The 22,615-nt window shown below is 48.2% G+C and overlaps 2 protein-coding genes and 1 pseudogene across 5 annotated transcripts in view; 1 reads left to right on the forward strand and 2 right to left on the reverse strand.

Moving 5' to 3' along the window:
- Armh1 (armadillo like helical domain containing 1) overlaps positions 1-3,109 on the reverse strand; it is a 42,108-nt gene extending 38,999 nt beyond the window's left edge. For both annotated transcript variants that reach the window (XM_037202862.1, XM_028893241.2), the window contains exon 1: positions 2,938-3,109. The gene's annotated coding sequence lies outside the window, so the exon portion shown is untranslated. The remainder of the gene's footprint in view (positions 1-2,937) is intronic.
- Positions 3,110-3,138: 29 nt separating this feature from the next.
- On the forward strand, positions 3,139-19,493 carry Tmem53 (transmembrane protein 53). Of its 3 annotated transcripts, none has more exons than XM_028893193.2 (3): positions 3,139-3,338; positions 15,410-15,528; positions 18,805-19,493. In XM_028893193.2, the coding sequence occupies exons 1-3, from the start codon at positions 3,257-3,259 to the stop codon at positions 19,456-19,458; spliced, it is 855 nt and encodes a 284-aa protein (XP_028749026.1). In that variant the 5' UTR covers positions 3,139-3,256; the 3' UTR covers positions 19,459-19,493. The 3 variants fall into 3 exon arrangements, with proteins under 3 accessions (XP_028749026.1, XP_028749027.1, XP_028749028.1); XM_028893194.2 differs by having other exon boundaries at positions 3,139-3,317; XM_028893195.2 differs by lacking the exon at positions 3,139-3,338 and adding an exon at positions 15,774-15,910 and having other exon boundaries at positions 15,444-15,528.
- Positions 7,153-7,253, reverse strand: LOC114709412 (annotated as a pseudogene).
- Positions 19,494-22,615: the final 3,122 nt, after the last annotated feature.

Below are 22,615 nucleotides of genomic sequence, written 5' to 3' on the forward strand. Positions count from 1 at the left end.
CTAAGGCACAACTGATTGGTCTAATAAGAAGCTGAATGGCTAATAGCTAGGCAGTAGATGGATGAGCAGGGCTGGCTGGTAGAATAAACAGAAGGAGAAAAAGAGAGAAAAAAAAGATCAAGAAACAAGAAAATGAGGAGAGAAGGATGCAGGGGGCCAGCCACCCAGCTCCACAGCCATCCATGGATTAAAAAGAAAGAAAGGTAAAAGCCCATAGGCAAAGATAGATGGGATAATTTAAGTTAAGAAAAGCTGGCAAGAAACAAGCCAAGCTAAGGCTGGGCATTCATAAGTAAGAATAAGACTCTGTGTGATTTATTTGGGACCTGGATGACGGGCCCCCAAAGAGTAAAAGAGTAAAATAACCAACTCTACCCAAGGCCAGCCAGACATGAAGTAGGACAAACAGGATGAAAGAAAGGTAAAAGTGCTGAGGCAAACCGTAGATGAAGGGAAACAGGTTAGATTATGTTAAGAGCCAGCGGGAGAAGCATAAGCTAAGGCAAAGCATCCATAAGTAGTAGTGAGTCTCTGTGTCTTTATTTGGGAGCTGGTTTGTGGCCTAAAAGAAAGCCTGCTGCATTAGCCTCAGGCAGATTTTTTTTTGGACAAGGGCAGAAAGCAGCTACATTCTTTGCCAAAATATCACAAGCATGGTCTCTAGACCACATACTAATAATCTTCTCTTCTAAAACCTCTTTATCTGGGCCATCATGATCTACATTGCTCTGAGCACCACTGTTTTCCACACTCCTACTAGTGTGGCTCACTGAGCCCCAGTTCCCTGTTGTTCCCTGTTGTCCTTCACCAGGTTATCCAATCCAAAGTCCCAAAGTCCACATACTACCCATCAGGGCATGGTCAGGCCTGTCACAGAAATACCAACTTCTGTCTTAGTCTATGTTCTACTGTTGTACAGAGACCATGACCACGGCAACTTTTATAAAGGAAAGCATTTAATTAGGGCTGGCTTACAGTCCAGAGGTTTAGTTCATTATCAGCATGGCAGGGAGCATGGTGGTGTGCACGCTGATGTGGTGCTGGAGAAGGAGCTGAGAGTTCTACATCTGGATCCCACCACACTGGGTGTCTTTCTCTCTCTCCACCTTTTAATTCTTTTGGTTTTTTGTTTTGTTTGTTTTCAGACAGGGTTTCTCTGTGTAGCCTTGGCTGTCCTGGAACTCGCTCTGTAGACCAGGCTGGCTTCGAACTCACAGAGATCATTTTTATTCTTTTTAAAATATTAATTTGTTATTACTGTGCAGCTTTTACGTGAGTCCTGGGCACCCAGGTTGGTTCCTCATGCTCAGCCAGGAGACACTTTACTGGTGAGCCATCTTGCTGGTCACTCCTCAGCTGTTTAAAGTGAGATTTTTCCACTTGGGGGGCACACTCTTTTACCTGCTCTCTCTCCCCCACAGTTTTACCTTTTACCTCTTTGCTTGCTCTCTCTCACCTGAACAAAAGCCCATAGACCTAGAGGTTGCCAATAAATGGCAAATGCCTTGAAAGCATTCCATCTCTTTTTTTCTTTTAAGATAAGCCTCGGGTAGCTCAGGCTAGCCTAGAACTCATTAAGTAGCCGAGGATGACCTTGGAACAATCAGCTTCCTCAGCCTACCTCTCAAATGCTGAGATTACAAGTTACCACCGTGCCTGTCACCTCCCATCCGCCTCTCAAGCCACCGAATCTTTGCTTACTGAAACAGCCTGGTAAAGGTCACTAGCCACTTCCTTGTTTGTGAGTCCAGTGTCATCTCTGAGATTTTATTTACCTTACTTAACCAGCAGCTCTCAACACTTTCCCCTTGGCTTCCATCCTCTAGGTTCATACCCAAAGCTTCCCCATCACTCAAATAACTTAACTGGCCTCCCTCCTTCTTCCAATCCCCAGTCCAGGCTCTGCATTGTACTCAAACAACTTCCTGCTGTCTTCATGGTAAATCTAAGCCCTTGTGCTCAAAGGTACAAGACACACTGGAAAACGTATTACTTTTGGCTTCGTCTATCTGCAGGTTCCAAGATGAGCTGGGCATCAAATGCTGCCCTGGGCCTGCGCCTGTCCTTCCAATGTTTCCTTTGCACTAGTCTCCCCTCGGGCCAGAAGACACTTCACGTCATTTCCTGTACTTGCCTCTCTCTGTTCCCCTTCTAAACTTTTCAATTGTGGGTTCTTACCTTCCCTTTCTTCACAAGTCTTTCAAGACCCAGCTCCACAACTACCCTGTTGTCATAACTACTACTTCTCTTGGGCTCCCCCAGTCCTTACCCTTCTGAAGCATTTTTCCTCCCCATCGGATTAGAGGTGGTTCATACACGGTTCATCCCTCTCTCCCATTAAGACCATAAGGACCAAGGCAGTGGTTCTCAACCTTCCTAATGCTGAGACAGACCCTTTAATACAGTTAGTTCATCATGTTGTGGTGACCCCAGCCATAAAATTATTTCGTTGCTACTTCATAACGGCGCATTTGCTACTGTTAACATAATACAAATATCTGCTATGAGGGGTCATGACCCACAGGCCGAGAACCCCTGGACCAATGGCGGAGCTCACTAGCGCCCAAAGATTTGTATATTGTCCAGTCTCTGACACATACAGCTAGTTGTTCAGTAAATATTTACTAAATGCAAGAAAACTGTACTAGTCTGAGCTATTTGGCCTCACCCATGGAAGGGTATTTCTTAAGTCATTACTGAAGCATTACCTGAAGACCCCTTCCCAGCCAGGCAGCCAGTCTCCCACGAGTGGGAGGACCGGTCCGCACCTGCCACCTTACATTGTTTTGTTCGGTTTTTTTTTGCCTCCAGCCTGTGAACTGTGGCTGGTGATGGAGGTAGACGTAGTTAGATGTGCAAGTCCAAGTTTTCTACCAGGTTTGAGAAGTCAAAGTTCTGAGATGCCCATAATACTTCAACTCTCCCATCTACTCTTACCTTCCCAGGGGGATGGGGACGCTCCAAGAGCACGGCCCGCTGACCAAGACTTGATTTATATCAAGAGAGTCAGCCAATTGCTGTGGGCCAAGGACAGGAGGGGCCAAAGCGTGGTTGCTAGGGCCCGGCTAGTGGGTGCGGCGGGAAGCGTGGAGCGACTTGGTGGTTGCTAGGAGGGAGGTCACAGAACGCGGCTCGGGGATTGGGCAGCGCCAGGCGTGGGCGGGGTGTGGGCGTGGCCTGGCAGCGTCCGGCCCAGGCGAGGTGAAACTGCGGGAGTTCCGGCGGGAGGCCCGTGCTGACGGCCCGCACCTTCACCATGGCCTCGGCCGAGCTGGATTACAGCATCGAGATCCCGGATCAGCCCTGCTGGAGCCAGAGTATGGAACGGGACTCGGGAGGTTAGCCCTGCAGCGACGCCCCGCCTGCCCCGCGGCCCCGCCCTCTCGCAGCCCGCCCCCTCCGGGGTCTGCCGGGCAGGATGGAGCTTGCGGGGCGCGCAGAGCCCCGCCCCCCGCGCCCCGCCCCCCCAGTCGACTGAGGGTCTTTCTGTTCCACGCCAGGTTCTCAAGGCCCGTGTTCTTGCTTCTCTTTGTGGCTGGAGGACCCTCGAGGTTCGCCCTAATTCTTTTGTTTTGGATCAGGCTTCCCATCGCCAAGTGTGGCTAGGCCCACCCTTCATTTTCCAGAACGAATGGAGTCCCTGGGGAGTCTCTGGTCCCCAGAAAAGCCCAGGGGCTCGGCGTGCCTGGTTCTCTGCTTCCCCACAATCCTTGGCAGTGGTTAACAGAACCGAGTGTTAGGCCGGCTTGAACTCTGTCGAAATCCTATCTGCTGCTTTTAGTAATTGGATGACCTTCGGTAGAGTTTCAACTCTGAATTTCAGTTTTCCCTATCTGCAAAAATGAGGAAAAATTGCTGGTTGCACAACTGAGATTATTTGTGTAAAGAACTTGGCATAGATCCTGATGGAAATGAGTGTAGTAGTTGGCATTTAGAATTAACATTGTTTACCCCCTGCATTCATATCATTAAAAAAGATGTGTGGGAGGCTTCCTAAGATTAGTAGCTTGTAAAGCAATATAAGGTGTTGGACCAGAGAATGGAATGTTGGAAACTACAGCAGAGGAGGCTTGGAACACAGGTCGGCCTCTGCCTCTGCTCTTTGGTCTGTTTGGAATAGAGTTTCCAGTCCACTGCCCCTCACTGGTCCAGCTCATCATAAAGCTTAGCTTCCTTCAGCAGCCTTCCCAGGTCCCCCTGGTCCTACTGTGTGTTCGTTGCTTGGAATTTAGAACAGGCAGCAGCCTCTCAGCTCTCAAAGCACGGATGGCTGCCACTATGTGTTTGTCCCTAGAGCTGGGTCACTGGGCTTGTGGTATGAAAGGGCTTTTGACTTTAGCATGAGATGAAGTCTGTGAATATTGCTATCCTTGCAGAACCATTAGCTGCAAAGGGCTGGCACTCCCTTCTGCATGGCCAGGAGGGCAGGGATGCTGTCTCTGCCCAGGTGGGTAGAGACAGTCTTGGTTTGTGTTTCCTGCCCTATCTCTTAGTAGCTCTCTGGCTTTGGCAAGTTTTTATTATTTATTTATTTTGGCAGGACTAGGGGTTTGAACCCAGGGCCTGATGCATGCTAAGGCAAGTGTTTTACCACTATGCCATACATACTTATTTGTGTGTGTGCATACACACCATAGTGTATGTGCACAGTACAGAGGACAGTTGGTTCTCTTTTTCTGCCCTGTGGAGCTGGAGATCTAACTTGGGTCACGTGGTTTAGCAGTAAGTGCTTTTTTACCTGCTGCACCTTCTTACCAGCTCAGCCCTCCTTTTTGATGGTCTCACTCTGTTGTCTAGACTGGCCTTGAACGTACTCTACTGCCCAAATAAGCTTGAAATTACAAATACTGTTTAATCTTTTCTAGTAGCTAGCATTCTAGGCATATGCCACCAGAACTGGCTTTGGTAGATGATGATGATGATGACGATGATGATGATAGAGACGGGTTCTGGGGCTTATATGTAGACCAGGCTGGCCTTGAACTTACAGAGCTCTTCCTGCCTCTGCCTCCCAAGTGCTGGGATTAAAGGCACACACTGCTACTCTTGGCTTTAGCAGATCATCGAAGCTTTCTGAGCCATGTATTTCTCTTGTGTCAGATAGAAATAGTAACAACAACCCTCTAGGATTGTGAAGGTCCCCAGGGTAGATACTGATGTGTGTCTGGAACGTAGTGGCTGCTCTGTCCATCCTTCCCCTCCCCTGTGCTTCCCCAGGCTACTTTAGGAGGCTGGGGCTTAGAACCGGAAGACATCCGAGGCCCAGTTTACCCTGCATTCCTCTGCAGGACCTTGTGTTGTTGGCAGACGCTTCCTCCAGACACCGGGGCCTCTTGGAGGGATTGTTAGAAAGCACTTCCTGTTCTTGAACCACATCAGCCTTGAGGTTGTCTCTGCTCAGTTTGGTGTTTGCTGTGTCTTCCAAGGGTTAGTTGTTGGTGCCTCGAGGGGTTCATGGACAGGCAGCTGCAGAGAGCTGTGGTTTCTAGAGGGAAGGAGTGTGGAAGCAGTGGTTTCACAGTTGTGTGGATTCCATCTACAAGGTAAGCCCTCTTCCTCTCTAAGAGACAGCATTCCTACTTCCCTGAATCTCTCCTCAAAGAGGAAGTCCTCCAGGGCATTCAGTTATTTCGTCAGCTGCCCGCTCAGTGTGCATGACCAGAGCTAAGTGGGAGGACGTGGACTGCTTCCCGAAATCCACCCCAATACCTGCCTAAATCTCAATCCTAACCCTACAAATTCCATCCCTGAGAATAAATCCAACACTAACCCAAACCTAAAACTAACCCTAAAACTAACTTCGACACTATCTAAATGCTAACACAACCCAAACCCTAAACACAACCCTGACACCAACCCTAACCCTACCTCCAACCCTAATCCTGACACTAAACCTAAGTCCAACCCTAAGACTAATTCTAACCCTGATCCTAACACTAACCCTAACCCTAGCTCCAACCCTCACCCTAACCCTAACTCCTAGCTCCAGCCCTAAGCCTAACCCAAACCTAACCCCAACCCCAGTCCCAACCCTAACCTGTACACAGTGGTCTCTGAACTTAAGGATTCTCTTCTGGATAGAGTTTCTCTACAGGTTGGCCTGGCTGCACAGAATGGCTCTCATTGGAAGGCCCAGGGCAGAGATTGCCCTTCCTTTGTGGTTACTGTTTAGTGAGGAAGTGTGCAGGATGGTCAGTCATCTTTAGTTTTTGGAATTGCCTTACCCTTTCCCCGAATCGGAAATCAAATCAAAGCCACAGAGCCAGGCACTGTCGTGATTTGACAGCTAAGTGAGCAGCTGATGCTAACTGTAACGGTGGGCTGGAGTCGTTCACGCATTGTGGGGCAGGCTGGGCAGACTGGCGTGCCTAACGTGCAGTATCTTGGATTTGATCTTTCAACACCACGCTGACCCTACAAACTTCACAGAAACTTTGAGTTACCAGAAGGCCTCAAGGCAGCCACCTCAGGTGACTCGAGGGGTTCCAGACTTTATTGTGAGCCTTCTCTTTTGCCTGCCGGTGGCAACGGTCAAAGAAATGTAGCCATATCTTTAAACTCAGGGAGCTTTTTCTGGCACAGAAGCAGTGCTGTGTCCCCACCATCGTGAGGGGCGGGTGTTGAGGAGAGGAGCTTCCAGAGGCCTGACAGGTCGTGGTGATCAGCAAAGGTGCCAAAATAAAGGCACTGGAGGAGAAGTGAGAGCAGAGTGGCCGCAGGAAGCAGGGGCCCAGGGGAGGCTTGGCAAGCTTCGCTCACGGAGAGCCGAGAACCTCAAGAGGTGGCCAGGTGTGAAGGTGTATGGTGAGAATCCTAACACAGAGGGGACTGAGGCTGGAGGATTGCAATTTCCAGGTTAGTCTGAGCAAGACCCTGTCTCAAAAGGAAACGGAAAAAAGGAAAGAAGAAAGGAAGAAAGGAAGGACAGGGGAAAGGACAATTAATATTTGTAGATTTTTAAATATTTCATTTATTTAAAAACCACTGAACACACCTGGATGGTGGTGGCACACGCCTTTGATCTCAGCACTCAGGCAGAGGTAGGTGGATCTCTGAGTTCGAGGCCAGCCTGATCTACAGAGTGAGTTCCAGGACAGCCAGGGCTGCACAGAGAAACCCTGTCTCAAACACCCCAAAAAACACCAAAACAACAACCCTCTGCTGAATGCTTCATATATCGCGTGTCATCTTTGTGCAGGGGCCGTGCTAATTCCTCTGTAATTGTTCCAATTTCAGTGTGTTGTTGAAGCACAGATTTTATTTATTTTGAATTCTCATGCCTTCTCTTTCACCCATTAACAAGGCAATTGAAACCTCTTCCCGGGGCCTGCTCCATGCCTGCTTCTGTTTCGGGCCCTGCATTTGAGGACTAGACCCAGGGTGCCCTTTGCGCTGGTCACCTTCTGCTGTTGACCATGCTGTGCCCCATCCCCATGCCAGTCCTCTGGGACCTCCTTTCATTGTGTTTTTAATCCTCACTGTCACCCTGGCAGGAGGGGCACTCTTAACCGTGTTTCCCAGGTGACGGATGGGCGTATGGAGGGCATGAAATATCTTGCTCCAAGTAACACTTTTCAGCCTGCGAGCCTTACTCCAGAGCTTGTGACTGTGAAGATTTCCGCTGGCGTGAGGAAGGGCTGCAGGACCGAGATACCACAGTGAGGGCTGTACACAAAGAAAGGCGTCCACTGAAGTATTTTTATTATAGCCTCAAATTGGGAGCAACATCATGTTCAATAATGGGAGATTGGTGGCCATAAATTATGAAAACATTCTACAGCTCCTCTGCAGCCCCTGAAAATGATGGTGTAAAAATATAGAAACTGACAGGGAGAGCTGGTCACGATATATTGCTGAGCGGAAGAAAGCAGATGACAAAGAGTATGATTCCGATTTTATTTGATGCTCATTTTCTACCTTTTCTGCGGTGGGCATGCAGCAAAGCAATAATCCCTTCACTTACTGAACTCTCTCTTTGAGCGGGTACATTGCTGAGCCTTCTGTAGTCATGATCTTGCTGAATTCTTTGCAGTAAGTATTAGCCCATTCCACAGATAGAGGGATTGGGAACTGAAGGACTTACCTTAGGTCTGTTTCATAGTCGCAGAGTTAAAGATGTGAACTGATGTACAGCTTTGGATGATGTGGCTTCTTAGATGGAATGCAATTCTACTATGTTATTTCAAAGGCTAAATTTAAAATAATTTGGATTAAATGTAGGAGCAGTGAGACTCTAGAGAGGATTTCTGGGGGTAGGGGAAATGGGGAGTCGTTTTCTTGTTTGCCTTCCTTGTGTGTGATTCTCGCTTCCCATTACAAACAGCCTGTGTCGAGTCGCCCTCTTTGTCTTCTCTACACGCCCCTGGGACACACACAACCTAATTTATGCTTTAGTTTATGACTTGAACTGCTTTCTGAACAGCAGACATATTTGTAATTCTCGTGTTCCCAGCATCCCGTTATTCCTTGACAGATGACAGGCGGCCTGGGATTGAGTTATTTTGTAGCATGCTCAAGTAGTGTCAGGGTAGAAAAGAACGCTTCTTCATTCCCAGGGGCTTCTGGGTATCCTTAACCACGCTGGCTTGGTTGAGTTGATGGGACTATCTTCCCAATTGTAGTTTTGAAATGGTATTGTAACTTTCTTTGCAAAATTGATGCTCTCTGCTTTGAAATCTTTTTTGTTTTTGGAGTATCTCGGTCCTGCACAAGACAGTCAAGTTCTAGCCCTGAGCTGCATCCCAGCCTCATATATGTTTTAGAAAATGGTTTTAAAAACATGAAAAAACAACAACAACAACAACTCAGGTTGGGATTTAGCTCAGTGGTAGAGCGCTTGCCTAGCAAGTGCCAGGCCCTGGGTTCGGTCCTCAGCTCAAAAAACAAACAAACAAACAAACAAACAAAACCCAACAACTCTAAGCCAGCTGTGGTGGTGCACATCTGTAACCCCTCACTTAGGGAGAGAGGCAAGAGGATCAGAGTTGAAGGCATCCTCAACTAGGCAGCGAGTTCAAAGCTGTGAGACCCTGTCTCAAAAAAGAAATTGCCTTTAATTTCAGAGAGATTTGCCATTAACAGTTGGGGCTTTTGCCATGTAGAGAATGGCTGGTTGTTCATCCAGATGATATTTTTTTTTTTTTTTTTTTTTCGAGACAGGGTTTCTCTGTGTAGCTTTGTGCTTTCTGAGCTTACTTGTAGCCAGCTGGCCTCGAACTCACAGAGATCGCCTGGCTCTGCTCCGAGTGCTGGGATTAAAGGCGTGCACCACCAATGCCGGGCCCCAGATGATATTCTTTTGTGATAGTATTTTGCAGCTTACTTTTTCAGTTACCATTTTAAAAAATGATATTGGGATATAATTCACATATCATAAAATTCATCTTTTAAAATGTACAATTCATTGGCTTTTAGTATATCCACAAGGTTGTGAAAACATTGGTAGGATCAAATTCTAGAAATTTTACACTGACAAAGATCCAGGACTCATTGGTGGTCCCTCCCCGCCCTTCCTTCCCCCTGTTGACAACTGCAGATCTACCTTATGTCTCGATGGATTTGCCTTTTCTGGCTATTTTATATCAATGGAATCCTCTGATATATGACCTTTTGATCCTTTCCCTTAGCATGGTGTTTTTAAGGCTCATCTATACTACAGGCAGGGTAGTACTTTATTCTTTTTTATGACTGAGTAATATTCCATTGTACAGATGTCCACCTTTCACATAGTGTGACACTTCCTGTCCTCCTCTGGCTTCCATATGTGTGTATGGGTGCCCATATAAGGGTGTGTACTACACTCATATACATATACATTCTCTCTCTCTGCTCCCACCCCCCTCTAGCGGACACACACACACACACACACACACACACACACACACACCTGGGTTATTTGTTTTGGTTTTAGATTGTAAGAGTTTTAAGTATGTTCTGAATACCAGGACCATATTAGAGGTTCAGAGGTAAGTCTCTCTCTGTCTCTGTCTGTGTCTGTCTGTCTCTCTTTCTGAAAGTGCCCTTGAAAGTATAGAATTTGGGCCTGGAGAGGTTAAGAGAACTTGTTGCTTTTGCAAAAGCCTCAGGTTCCAGATCTTCCACCCACCTGGAGGCTCATAGTCACCTTGATCTAGTTCCAGAGGATCCAGATCCTTCTTCTGGCCTCAGCATCAGTCACATACACAGTGCACATGCATACATGCAGGCAAAACATTCACACTCATAAAATAAAATTAAATAAAAGTGCAGATGTTGACATTTTAGCTTATCTGTTTTGTTTGTTCCCTGTGATGTTGGTGTCACGGCCCAAAACCATTGCTCAGTTGAGTTCATAAGATGTTCTCCTTTCCAGAAGAATCGATTTTATGTGTGTTGGTGTTTTGCCTACACGGTGTTTGTCTGTGCACCGTGTGCATGCCTGATGCCCACAGAGGTCAGGAGAGGGGACACTGGATCCCCTTGAACTGGAGTTGCAGATGGTTGTGAGCTGCCGTGTGAGTGCTGGGACTTGAACTCAGGTCCTCTAGAAGAGCAGACAGTGCTCTTAACCATTAAGCCACCTCTCCAGCCCCTAGTTTTAATTCTTATATTGAGGTTTGCGACCTACTGAAATTTCATGTTTCAAAATTATAATGAATCTGCTTTATTTTTCTTGCTGTGTAGATCAGGCTGGCCTAGAACTCTCAACCTCCAGAATGCTAGAATTAGAAGCGTGTGACACTACTCCAAGCCTGTGGCTTTCGCCTGTCATTTCCTTCTCCTGGTTTTTTTTTTTTTTGAGACAGGGTTGTCCTGGAATTCTGTTGGTAGACCAGACTGGCCTCAAACTCATAGAGATCCATCCACTTGTCTCTGCCTCCTGAGTGCTGGGACTAAAGGCGTGTGCCACCGCCGCCCGGCTTTTCCCGTTCTTGTTTTCCCGCACTGCCCTGGTCGAGACCTTCACCACCCTTGCCTGCCGTGGCAGCCTCGCTTCTCCAGCAAACACTGGCGGTGCAGTATGAGGAGAGCATGCTGTCGTCGGGTGCACCTGACTAGTCTGATGATCGGGGTGGGGTGAGTTGCTGTGCGGGCCAGCCATGATGCTGTCCACTGGGCATGTGATGATAAATGCGGTAGATGTCACTTGCTGCATTGCGGAACCTGCTGGTTAAGGGGAGAGTGACCGCCGTTCAGCAGTGGTGGGAGGCTACAGTAATCAGGAGCAGACTGGATCATGCCACTTTGCCATTCCAGAATTTTCACTCACTCTTTATTGCGGTGGAATCAAGCCCCTAGTTCATGGACTCAGGCTTCCAGCACCAGGATGGCTTATCACAGCCCTGCGCGTGCCCCCTGTCTACCCTGCATGCCCCACTGGGCCTTTGAGGCCACGGTAGGGAACATGACTTCCTCTGACAGGCTTTTCTTGGCCACTGTCACTCTCTAAGCCGTATTTGAAAGATACTTTTATAGAATTTTCATGTATAGAATCCAAAGGGACAGCTATGGGGAAAGTCTAGTGCTAAAATGCTCACCTACCATGCGCGTGGCCCTGGGTACCAGCACCACAAAGAAGTAAAAGCAAATGTGAATTACAGAGGGCCAGTGGGCACTCCCCTGACCTTGTGAAGAGCATGTGGGGTACAGACGCTGGAGAGTAGAGACTAGTTCTTGGAGGGAGTGCTTTGGCTCTGGGAGTGGGCAGGATGTCCAGGGCACTGGTGTCTTCATAGAGATGAACATCTTGAGAATCGTTTATTAAGGGACCTAACAGATCTCACCCCAGAGCTGAGCAGTGATCTAGATCCCAGTGTTGGAAGGGCAGTTTGGAAGCGCTGCAGAGCCTGCTCAAATCTCTTGTTTAGAAATGCCCATTCTGTGTTTGTGAGGGGCTGGTCTTGTCATGTGGCCTCTGGTGGCTATGAAATCCAGTGGCTCACCTCAGAGAGTCATCCGGTGGGAAGAGGTAGCTGATGGTTAACCCAGGTGAAGCCAGAGCTTTGTGGTGGGCAAGGCTGGGCTGGTCCCCACCCACATAGTGCAGGTCCTGAGGTGCCACCCTAGCAGTAGATAGAGCGGGCACAGGGATAAGAAAGGCTGTGACTGTTTGGAGCCACCTGAGTTAGTAGAGCCCGGAAAGGATAGCGAGTGTCAGCGAGGGACTGGGGGTCTGGCAGCTTGTTCCATCTGGCCTCGAGCCCTGCGGGTGCGGGCAGTTAATCTCTGAAGGCCAGAGTCGCCGCTACTGGAGAGCAGGAACATTGAACTTTTCAATCACATTAATTTCCACAGGAAATTGTTGTCTCCCTTTTGTCCAAAGGTTAGTGATTTATATTTACCATCTTCTTAACTAGCCTTGAAATTTACTGTTGCCGGGTCACCACCAGCATCCATAAATTTCAGGTGTCGGCTGAGCCATAGCCAAGTGGCTTGGTCCTTGGAAGGGTATGCACCAGCCCCTTTTTAGAGGTCGGCTGTCCAGCTACACACAGTCTTTGTGCAGATGCCCCACAGAGGGGTGGCACTCACCTTGCGGGGGTGGGGGAGATGAGGTAGGTGGGACATGGTTTTAGGGAGGCCTCTTCAGACAGGCATGGTGCAGGCAGCTTGTGCTCTTATCACTGAAGGAAGCAAGCTTCCAGCTGTGGATGGGGCTAACCCCAGGGGTGCTCAGGGCGGGGAGCCGGGACTACACAGTGTCCCTGCATCCTGGTGTTATGGGGCTAAACTTCCGTGAGTACAGGCCACAGTAGACTCTTGACAGCAGGGGAGGTGTGGCCAGTCAGCCTCCTGTCCCTGCTTAAGCTGTTTTACCCAGGTCTTTTGTTTTGTTATTTTATTTTTATTTTTTTTTTTGAGATGGGTGTCTCATGTACTGCACGCTGCTCTTGAGCCTTGACGTTACTTTGTAGCTGAGGACGAGCTTGAACTTCTGATATTCCATCCTCTGAGAGCTAGGATTATAGAGGTGTACAACCATGCCATGTGGTTCCGTAGGTGAAACCCAGGTCCTTGAGCATGCTAGGCAAGCACTCTAAAGATCTTTTCCCTCCATCTCTATAGATTAGAACAGAGGCTGCCAAACTTTTACTGTAAAGAGACAGCAATAGTTAAGGCTTTGAGAGCCAACGATCTCCTTTGTAACCACTCACCTGTACTGTTTTCATTGGAAGGTGGCTATAGACAATAGATAAGTTGGGTAAGAATGGCTATGTTCCAATGTAACTCATTTATCTGTCCGTCTGTCTCCGTCCGTCCATCTGTCCGTCCATCCATCCATCCATCCATCTTATCTATTTTTTAGGCAGAGTCTCATGTTGCAAAGGCTAGTCTCAAACTCACTATGTAGGCAAAGGTGACCTTGAACTCCTGATCCTTTCTGATTCCCTTCCCAAGTGCTGAGGTATCAGGCATGTACTGCCATGCTGGGTTTATGGTGCTGGGATTGAACTCACAGCCTTACACGTGTTAGGCCAGCGTCTGTTAAATGAGCTACATTTCCAGACCCCAATAAAACTCTGTGCCCTGCCCATGCACGATCACGGGATAGAGAGTGAACCCACAGCTTTATCCGTGCGGGACAAGCTGTTTGCCACTGACCTACAGTTCTAGACATCAAATGAGGCTTTTTGTAAGTTTACAGATTTGTTTGTTTGTTTGTTTGTTTGTTTGTCTTGTTTTTTTGAGACAGGGTTTCTCTGTGTAGCTCTGGCTGTCCTGGATCTCGCTTTGTAGACAAGGCTGGCCTCGAACTCACAGAGATTCACCTGCATCTGCCTCCTGAGTGCTAGGATTAAAAGGCGTGTGCCACCACCGCCCACTATTTATTTGTTTTTAGCTAGGATCTCTCTCTATAGCTTTGGCTATCCTGGAATTCACTATGTAGACCAGGCTAGCCTCAACTCCCAAAGATCCATGTGCTTCTGTCTCTTGAGTGTTGGGATTAAAGGCATGTGCCACCATGCCCAGCTATATACACAGAAAAATTTCTATTTAATTAAACAAATAAATTTATTTATTTATTTAGGTTGTTTGAGACAGGGTTTCTCTGTGTAGCTTTGGAGCCTGTCCTTGAACTCACTCTGTAGCCCAGGCTGGCCTTGAACTCACAGAGATCCCCCTGCCTCTGCCTCCCTAGTGCTGGGATTAAAGGCATGCGCCACCACTGCCTGGCTATACACAGAAATTTAAGTTCATATAATTTTATTGTGATTTTTTAAAGACTGTGGTTTCATATGTAGCCCAGGCTGCTCTCTCCTATTCAGTCCTCCTGCCTCAGCTCCCTGAGTTCTAGATTATAGGTGCGTGTGTCACCATATTAAATTTTTTTCTAACCATTTAAAAATGTAAAAGTGTGGGGGCTTGGCATGGTGGTGCATGCCTTTAATATCAGGAAGCAGAAGCATATGGATTTTTGTGAGTTCAAGGCCAGCCTGATCTACATAGTGAGTTCTAGGCCAGCAAAGAAAAAAAGAAGTAAAAGCCTGGGCTTCAGGCAGCTCAGTGGTAGAGCACCGTGGAGCCCAAAGTTTGATCCCCAGCAATGTAAAACAAACAACGACATCAAACAAAAACAAACCATTTCTGGAGCTGGGAAGGTGGCTCATGGGTAAAGCGCCTCCTGTTCAAGGCTGAGCATGAGTTCATATTCCCAGTAGCACTATCAAAACAAAACAAAACAAAAAACCAAGGCAGCTCACATCTGGGACCCCAGTGTTGAGGGAGGCTAAGCAGTGGAGCCTGGACCTCATTGGCTGGCCAGTCTAGAGTGAGCTCCAAGTTCATTGGAAGACTGTCTCCACAAAGCAGGTGAAGAATGGCTGGGAAGGATGCCCAGTGTTGACCTCTGGCATCCACAGTGCACGCACACACCACATGGCCAAGGGCCCACACCACACACTCCTGCACCACTTTAGCCCATCGACTGTAGAAAACCAGTGGGTTGGCGAGCTGGCTCTGTGGGTTAAGGCATCTGCTACCAAGCCTCATGACTTGAGTTACCCCAGGAGCCACGTGATGGAAGGGGAACAACTCCAAAGTTATTCTCTGGCCTCCGGATACTCGCACCTTGGCACCCGTGGCCCTTTCCACACAAAGAAATAAATGTAATTGTTTAAAATGAAAGAAAATGGTCTGATTTAGCCCATAGGTCATGGTTCCCTGGGCTGGAAGGTGCTATTGTCTGGAAAGAGCATTCGCTTTATTTTCTTGGGAGTTGAGTCACTAAAATGTGGTGTCCTCCTGTGGATTTTTCCAGTAATGCCTTGGTGCCTCCACAGAGGTCCCCGAAAAGGCAGTTGACCAGAGGGATGGGATGGGGGCAGGAGCCACAGGAAACGGGGCCACCTCTTGGTTTCTGCCCACAGCTCTAAATTGGTCAGAACCCCAATCCTGCCTCGGGTGTTGACAGTCCCCGTCTGTTTTTCAGAGAACCCCAGCCAAGATGGGAAGGAGGCCAGGAAGCGACTTCCTGTGGTGATTCTCTTGGGCTGGGGTGGCTGCAGAGACAAGAACCTGGCCAAGTACAGTGCCATCTACCATAAGAGGGTGAGTGTCGTGTGTAAGTGCTTGCCCCGGCTGTGGGCCTCCGCTACTCTTGGCCACTTTGTGGGGAGCTGGAGGCCTGGCTGCTTCACCTTTGGGCTCGAGCAAAGGTCGAGCACCTGTGTGGTAGCCCTAGAGCCGTGCCAAAGGCCTGTGGGGAGACAGTGGACTCCTGGCACTCTGGCAGGCTTATACCATGCCCCCCTGTGTCTGCTTCGGTCCCCTGACCTGTTTCTTCTTCCCCCGAGGCCTTGATGTGTTCCCTGGTTGTGAAGTCAGCCCACGCCCCACGCCCCACGCCCTGGACCGTGCCTCTTTGGATGGCAGGAGCCAGGACAGGGCACACCAGGCATAGTTTTCTGGGACCCCCTCCCTTTCTGACCAGGTGAGCTCAGGACTGACAGACAGCACCTCCCCCTTTCCATTCCCAGGATCACAGGGTTTCTCGGAGAAGAGTCACACTTCTTAGGCCGCTCAAAAATTTGGATGTGGAGGTTGTGGTAACCGGCAAAGTCCCAGGAGGACCTGAGTACAGTGTGGAAAACCCCCTTTTACATGTTTAGTCAGATCTCCTCAAAGCAGCCTTCGGCAGAGGGTGCAAATCAAGGAGACAAAGTGTATGTGTTTAGAGGCGACACCAGGGCCTTGTCCTCAGAGAATTGATGTAAAGTTAGGTTTGCCATTAAGAAAGCCCATTGAAGCCTGGAGGTAATGGCACACACCTTTAAGCCCAGCACTCGGGAGGCAGAGGCAGGTGGATCTCTAAGTCCAACCTGGTCTACAGAGCCGTTCCAGGACAGCCAGGGTTACACAGAGAAACCTTGCCTCAAAAAACCACACGTTAAAAAAGAGAAAGAAAACAAGCAAGAAAGCCGTTTGCTGCGGAGTGTGGGGAGGGGGGATTGGAAACGCTGGCACTGGACGGCAGAAGTAGTTGAGAGGGTCTCAATGACCCTGGGGCCCGGGGATGGATTGTGGAGCTCTGGGAAGAAGGAGGGTAGGTTACCGGTCGATCAGGAGTAAGATAAGGAGGCGTAGGGTCATGCCAGGGTCCAGGCTGGGACATTTTCTGGGTAAAGTTGTGGTTTTGAGACAGGAACGGTAAAGAGAATTCATAGGTTCTAGGCAATGAGACACCAGGGGTGTGAGGAGATGGCAGCACTCGTTTAGGGAAGCAACGAGGAACCCAGACTTAATGAAGAGACTTCCACAGGGAAAGGGGAGGGGGATGCCCGCCCACAGACGTTGGGAGGCTGCCTTTGGCAGAGTGAGGCCGTTAATGTGGGCAGAAGGCGTGAGGAAGACAGTGGGGGGTGGAAGGTCCCAGGGAAGACAGGAGCTGAGGTGGTAGGGACAGCCTCGGAGAGGAAGGCCTGCCTTTACCCCGGTGAAGAGAAGACGGCCGTGAAGAAAGAGTTTTCCAGTCTAAAACACCTTTTTTTTTTTATTCGAGAGAAAATGGTGCTACTTTATTCTACCATCTAGAGACTGTCCGGCTTACCCCGTAAGGGTTGCGTCCTTGTAGGTTTTCTCTGTATACCTTTTGTATACGTAGGTTCTAGTTAGTTACTGTGTGCAGCCTGCTTTTTTAGACTCCGTCTGTCCTGTTAGTAAGTTTTCATTGCATGTCTTTTCCAGTCTGTGTCTGGAGACCCAAGTAGCATGTTCCCAAAGCATCTTCTACAGCTGATTTGTCCAACCCGGAGTCCAATACAGGGTTACACACTGCAGTTAATTCTTTTGTTCCTTAACTCTATATTCTTCCTGTGATTTAAAAAACCTTACTTTGGCTGCTGCGGGGGAGGGGGGAGGGGAGCTCAGAAGCCTCTATCAGGCATAACCATTTGGGAATGGGGGTGGCCTTCAGCAACCCCCTTCAGAGTTTTCAGTGCCTCCATGACTGGAAGCTCAGGCGTCTGTGGCTGGTGACCATGGCTGGCCTTTCCTATTTGGCTGTCGTCAGAGAACTATGCCCATACACTTCTCTCCGTGTTATTACTGTGAGGATTCACTTTGTGCCAGGTACCATCTTTGTCTCTTGAGATGCATTTTTTTTTTTTATTTAACTTCTACCATAACCTTTGGAGGTGGGTGTCATCCCAATTATAGATGGGAACACAGACAGAGAAAGGGGAAGTAAATTACTCTTTGCCCAGACAGTTAGTAAATGGCGGGCCAAGAATTAAGCACAGACCTGTCTGACCCCAGAGCCTGCCCACTCTGATGTCCCTGACAGAGAGGCTCCTTGTCTCCAGAACAAATTAATAAGAGGGGTAAAGGCCCAGACAGGGTAGCGTCTGATGCCTTCTCTACCTGGCCTTCAAGGGGACCTGTCCAGAGGGTTAAAGGTACACTTGACATACGCGGGAAGGGTATGGGAGCTGAAAGTGAGCTTGGGCCTAGATTTTTGGATTTAAGAGTGGCAATGACTTCTGAATTTGGAATTTCTTTCATTGTTTTGTTTCTACCTCCCTCCTTCCCTTTCCTTCTCCCTCTCCCTCCCCGCTTCCCTCCCTCTCTGGTTTGGAATTTGAAGGTGAGTGTGAGGAATGATCCTAATTCCAGGAACCAGCTATAACTAAAGGTCAGACCCCCAAACCAGACAGTGTGGACTCTTGTTTTCAGGGCGCTGTAGCAGGGAAGGGGACAGGACTGCCGTGCAGAGCTGGCTCTGGCTCGGAGGCGCCCTCTTGTGGTTAAGACTAGGGCCTGCATGCCGTCCCGTCTGTCTCAGGGGGTTGCAAAGTAGCCCGGTGTATCCAAGTCCCAAGGCTTTGCAAGGTCTGGGGGAGGATTGGTCAAGAGGACAGAGGGAACCAGAGGGAAGAGATTTTCTTCTGGTTGGATCAGATGTCTCCAAAACATGCTGTCAGCTCCAGGCTTCAAATACCATCCCAGGCTGAGGAGGCATGAACAGCATGCAGCAGCGTGTTCAAAAACAGGCCTTGAGCACGCCTTTAATCCCAGCATTTGGGAGGCAGAGGTAGGAAGATCTTCTGTGATTTCGAGGCCAGCCTGGTCTACAGAGCGAGTCCCAGTATAGCCAGGGCTACACAGAGAAACCCCATCTCAAAAAACAAAACAAAACAACACAAAAACAAAAACAAACAACCCCACCCCCAATAACGAAACAACAGACTTTGAATGTTCCTGTACTGCAGCTGGTGAGCTAGCTGTGACACAGCTGTGGAAATGAGAGCCCCTGGGCTCCTTTGACGAACCTGCACCCACCACCCCACCGTGTCCCTGGGACTGACCTGGGTCCTCTCGTCTCTCCAGGGCTGCATTGTGATCCGATACACGGCCCCCTGGCACATGGTCTTCTTCTCTGAGTCCTTGGGCATCCCATCACTTCGTGTGATGGCCCAGAAGCTGCTCGAGCTCCTGTTTGACTACGAGATTGAGCGGGAACCTCTGCTCTTCCATGTCTTCAGCAACGCTGGCGTCATGCTCTATCGCTACGTGCTAGAGCTCCTACAAACCCATCAGCGCTTCGGCCACCTGCATGTCGTGGGCACCATCTTTGACAGTGGTCCCGGTGATAGCAACCTGGTAGGGGCCCTGAGGGCCCTGGCAACCATCCTGGAGCGCCGGCCCGCTGTGCTGCGCCTGTTGCTCGTGGTGGCCTTTGCTCTGGTGGTAGTCCTGTTCCACTTCCTGCTGGCTCCGTTCACTGCCCTCTTCCACACCCACTTCTATGACAGGCTGCAGGACTCGGGCTCCCACTGGCCTGAGCTCTACCTCTACTCCAGAGCGGATCGGGTGGTCTCAGCCAAGGATGTGGAGCGCATGGTGGAGGCACGTCTGGCTCACCAGGTCCTGGTGCGCTCGGTGGACTTTGTGTCGTCTGCACATGTCAGCCACCTCCGTGACTATCCTACTTACTATACAAGTCTGTGTGTTGACTTCATGCATAACTGTGTCCAGGGCTGACCAGAAATAAACGCCGGGAACATCCCTTCAACCTACATCTGTCCTGGGGGACTGCTACCCCGGCTGCTCCCACAGATCCTGAGGTGGGAGTGCCAGGGCAAGTTTCTGTGGGGCAGCCTTATAGTTATTTGGACAAGTACAATGTTCTTATGGTGTTTGGCCTATAAAAGGTTAACAGTGTGTGTGTGTGTGTGTGTGTGTGTGTGTGTGTGTGTGTGTGTGTGTGTGTGTTGGGTGAATGGCTTGAGGCTAAACCCCAGAGTTGTTTTGAAAAAAAAAAAAAAAAGTGGTGGCGGAGGAGCTGGTTCAGTTGGTAAAGTGCTGGTTGTATAATCACGAGTTCAAACCCAGAACTCACATTTTTGAAAAAAAGCCAGGCATGGTGGCACACACTCAAAATCTGGGGAGGTGAGATGGTCAGGTGCCTGGAGGCTTACTGGCAGCTAGCCTGCCCTACCGTTGAGCCCCAGGCCAGCGAGAGGACCTGTCTCAAAAAGCAAGGTGAGTTGAGTGGTACCCGAGGAATTATACCCTAGGTGGACCTCAGCCTCCACATGCATTTGCACACAGTGTAGCTGCACACACATAAACACACACCCAGATTGTGGTAAGAACCCTTCACATGGGACCTCTCAACAAAATTCCAGGTGTGTAGTCAGTTACCTGGTTGTTAACTGTGAGAGCACAGTCCCTATGCAGACAGCTTTGTCTAGCAGATCCCCAGATCTAAGGTACTTTGCATGATCTAGAACTTTATCATCTTGGATAACTGAAGCTTTATAATTGTTCCCAGAATTGAGTTTAGGTGTGTGTGTGTGTGTGTGTGTGTGTGTGTGTGTGTGTGTGTGTGTGATGTAGCCCAGGCTGCCTCAATTTCATTATATAGCTGAGGATGACTTTGAACTCCCGATCTTCCTGTCTCCACTTCTCAGGTACTGGGATTACAGGCATATGCCATCATTCCTGGCTTGAATTTTGAGTTCCTGAATGGAAGGAGAGAAGCTGGGGAGCAGGGCTGTGATCTCCATCTGGAAGGACAAAGCTCCACATTAAGCACTGTTCCTACCTGGTCTGTCACTCAGAGAGGTTGTCTCTGACCTCGTGGTCTGGGAATCTAAGACAGACACCACATGAGGTCTCAATATTTGGGTATTTGGGGCCTGCTTGGTGCCACACACTTTGTTAGGGAGCCATTGAATCTGAGAAATGTAGTGATATATTGTGTACCCTAATAAAGCTTGCCTGAGGATTAGAGGGCAGAGCCAGCCACTAGATTAGACATAGAGGCCAGGCAGTGGTGGCACACACCTTTAATCCTAGTACTCTGGGGGCAGAGAGCCATCTAGATCTCTGTGAGTTCAAGGCCACCCTGGACTACATGAGATTGACTCAGTCTACGAGAGAAAACAGAGCCAGGCAGTGGTGGCACACACCTTTAATCCCAGTACTGGGAAGCACACACGCCTTTAATCCCAGGAAGTGATATCTGGGTGGAGAAAGGTATATAAGTCTGAGGAGACAGGAATTAAAGGCTCTTTTTGGCTGAGGCCTTTTGGGTGAGGACTCAGGTTTTCAGTCTGAGAATTTGTGGAAACAGGATTGGCTGAGGAATTGGTAAGGTGAGGTTGGCTGTGGTTGGCTCTGCTTCTCTGATCTTTCAGCTTTCACCCCAACATCTGGTACTGGGTTTTTTTTTTTTTTTTTTATTAATAAGACCTTTTAGCAATTCGTGTTCCATATGGCATCCAACTTTTGGGGCATGAATTCACGAAAAGAGCCACTTGCCTGTGGTGGCTGCAGGTATCTGGAATTTCCATCCCACCTGGGCAAGAGTCCCTCCCCTGCTGGCTAAGTTTCTGTTGCAGCCTCTCTGCAGCAAACTCCCCAGGCTCAGGCTCCAAACATGCTAGAATTAGCTGCTTTTGCAAGCTCCCCTGTACAAACAACAGGCTCTAGTTTCTTCCCTTTGGCTCTCTCTGGGCCCTATCCTCAGGCTGCTGCCACACTATTATCTGAATCGTTGTCAGAAAATTTGGTGAGTCAATTAAGATTTCTTAAAGGGAGGAATTAGTTAAAATTTTTCCCATATTAAAAAATGGGAAACATTTTTACAATGGAAGGCATTTGGTGTCTGTTTGATTATACATTAAATGGTCTGAAAATGGAACAGTTAAATGAGAGGATAATTAATGTTGATGCAATAGATGTAATGTCAATTATAAATACTATTTGATCATTTTTTATCATTAAAAAATTGGTTAATATGAGTGCCAAGATAAAAGTTTTAGAAAAACTTGTTAAAACACTATAGATATATTTAGACCCAGACAAGAATTTCAAGGAGAAGCAATCTCAACATTGCATTATAAGGTAACAGAGAAACAGCCTAAGGCTTTCAAATAGCAATCTTAATCTATCCAGTAACCTTATAGGAATTACCGAGTGAGAAATATCCTCAAGGCTGTGTAAGAGCTGACTGGACTCCTGTGCAAATGTTAGATTTGAAAAGATTCAAAGAAGCAATAGTCTCAAATGGCATCCACTCATCTTTCATGAAGCAGATGTTAAACTTGTAATAGAATTATCCCTCAAGACTGGAGAGATTTGGTTACAGCCATCTTAGAGGCTGGTCCACAATTACAATGGAAGACTTGGTTTGAAAGATGAGGCTAAGACCATTGAACAATGGAGTAGGGCTAGAGGTCTTGAAATTTCCCAAGATCAACTTCTTAGAGAAGGTGATTATGCTGATAAACAAAGACAATCTTTATATGATGACCACACCCTAACTTTATGTTGCATGGCAGCTTTGAATGCTTGGGACAGTAGTGAAGAAGTAGGAAAGAAAATTGAGTCATTTACTAAAGTTATACAGGGCACAAAAGAAACCTTCACTGATTTCTTACAAAGACTGATTTCAGCAGTAAATAGAATGATATTCAATTCAGAAGCTAGACAGATAATAATTGAATCTCTGCCTTTTGAAAATGCTAATACACAATGCAAAAGGGTAACTAGGCCATTAAAGGCAAGATCAGCACCATTGGAGAATGGATCTGAGATACAATTAATTTTGAATCTCATGACCATGATGATGTTTGGATAGGAGAGGTGATTTCCAGAGGTTTGAAGAAAAATAGTAATGTCAGGTGTTTCA

This window comes from Peromyscus leucopus, chromosome 2 (genome assembly GCF_004664715.2).
Source record: "Peromyscus leucopus breed LL Stock chromosome 2, UCI_PerLeu_2.1, whole genome shotgun sequence".
Classification (NCBI taxonomy): domain Eukaryota; kingdom Metazoa; phylum Chordata; class Mammalia; order Rodentia; family Cricetidae; genus Peromyscus; species Peromyscus leucopus.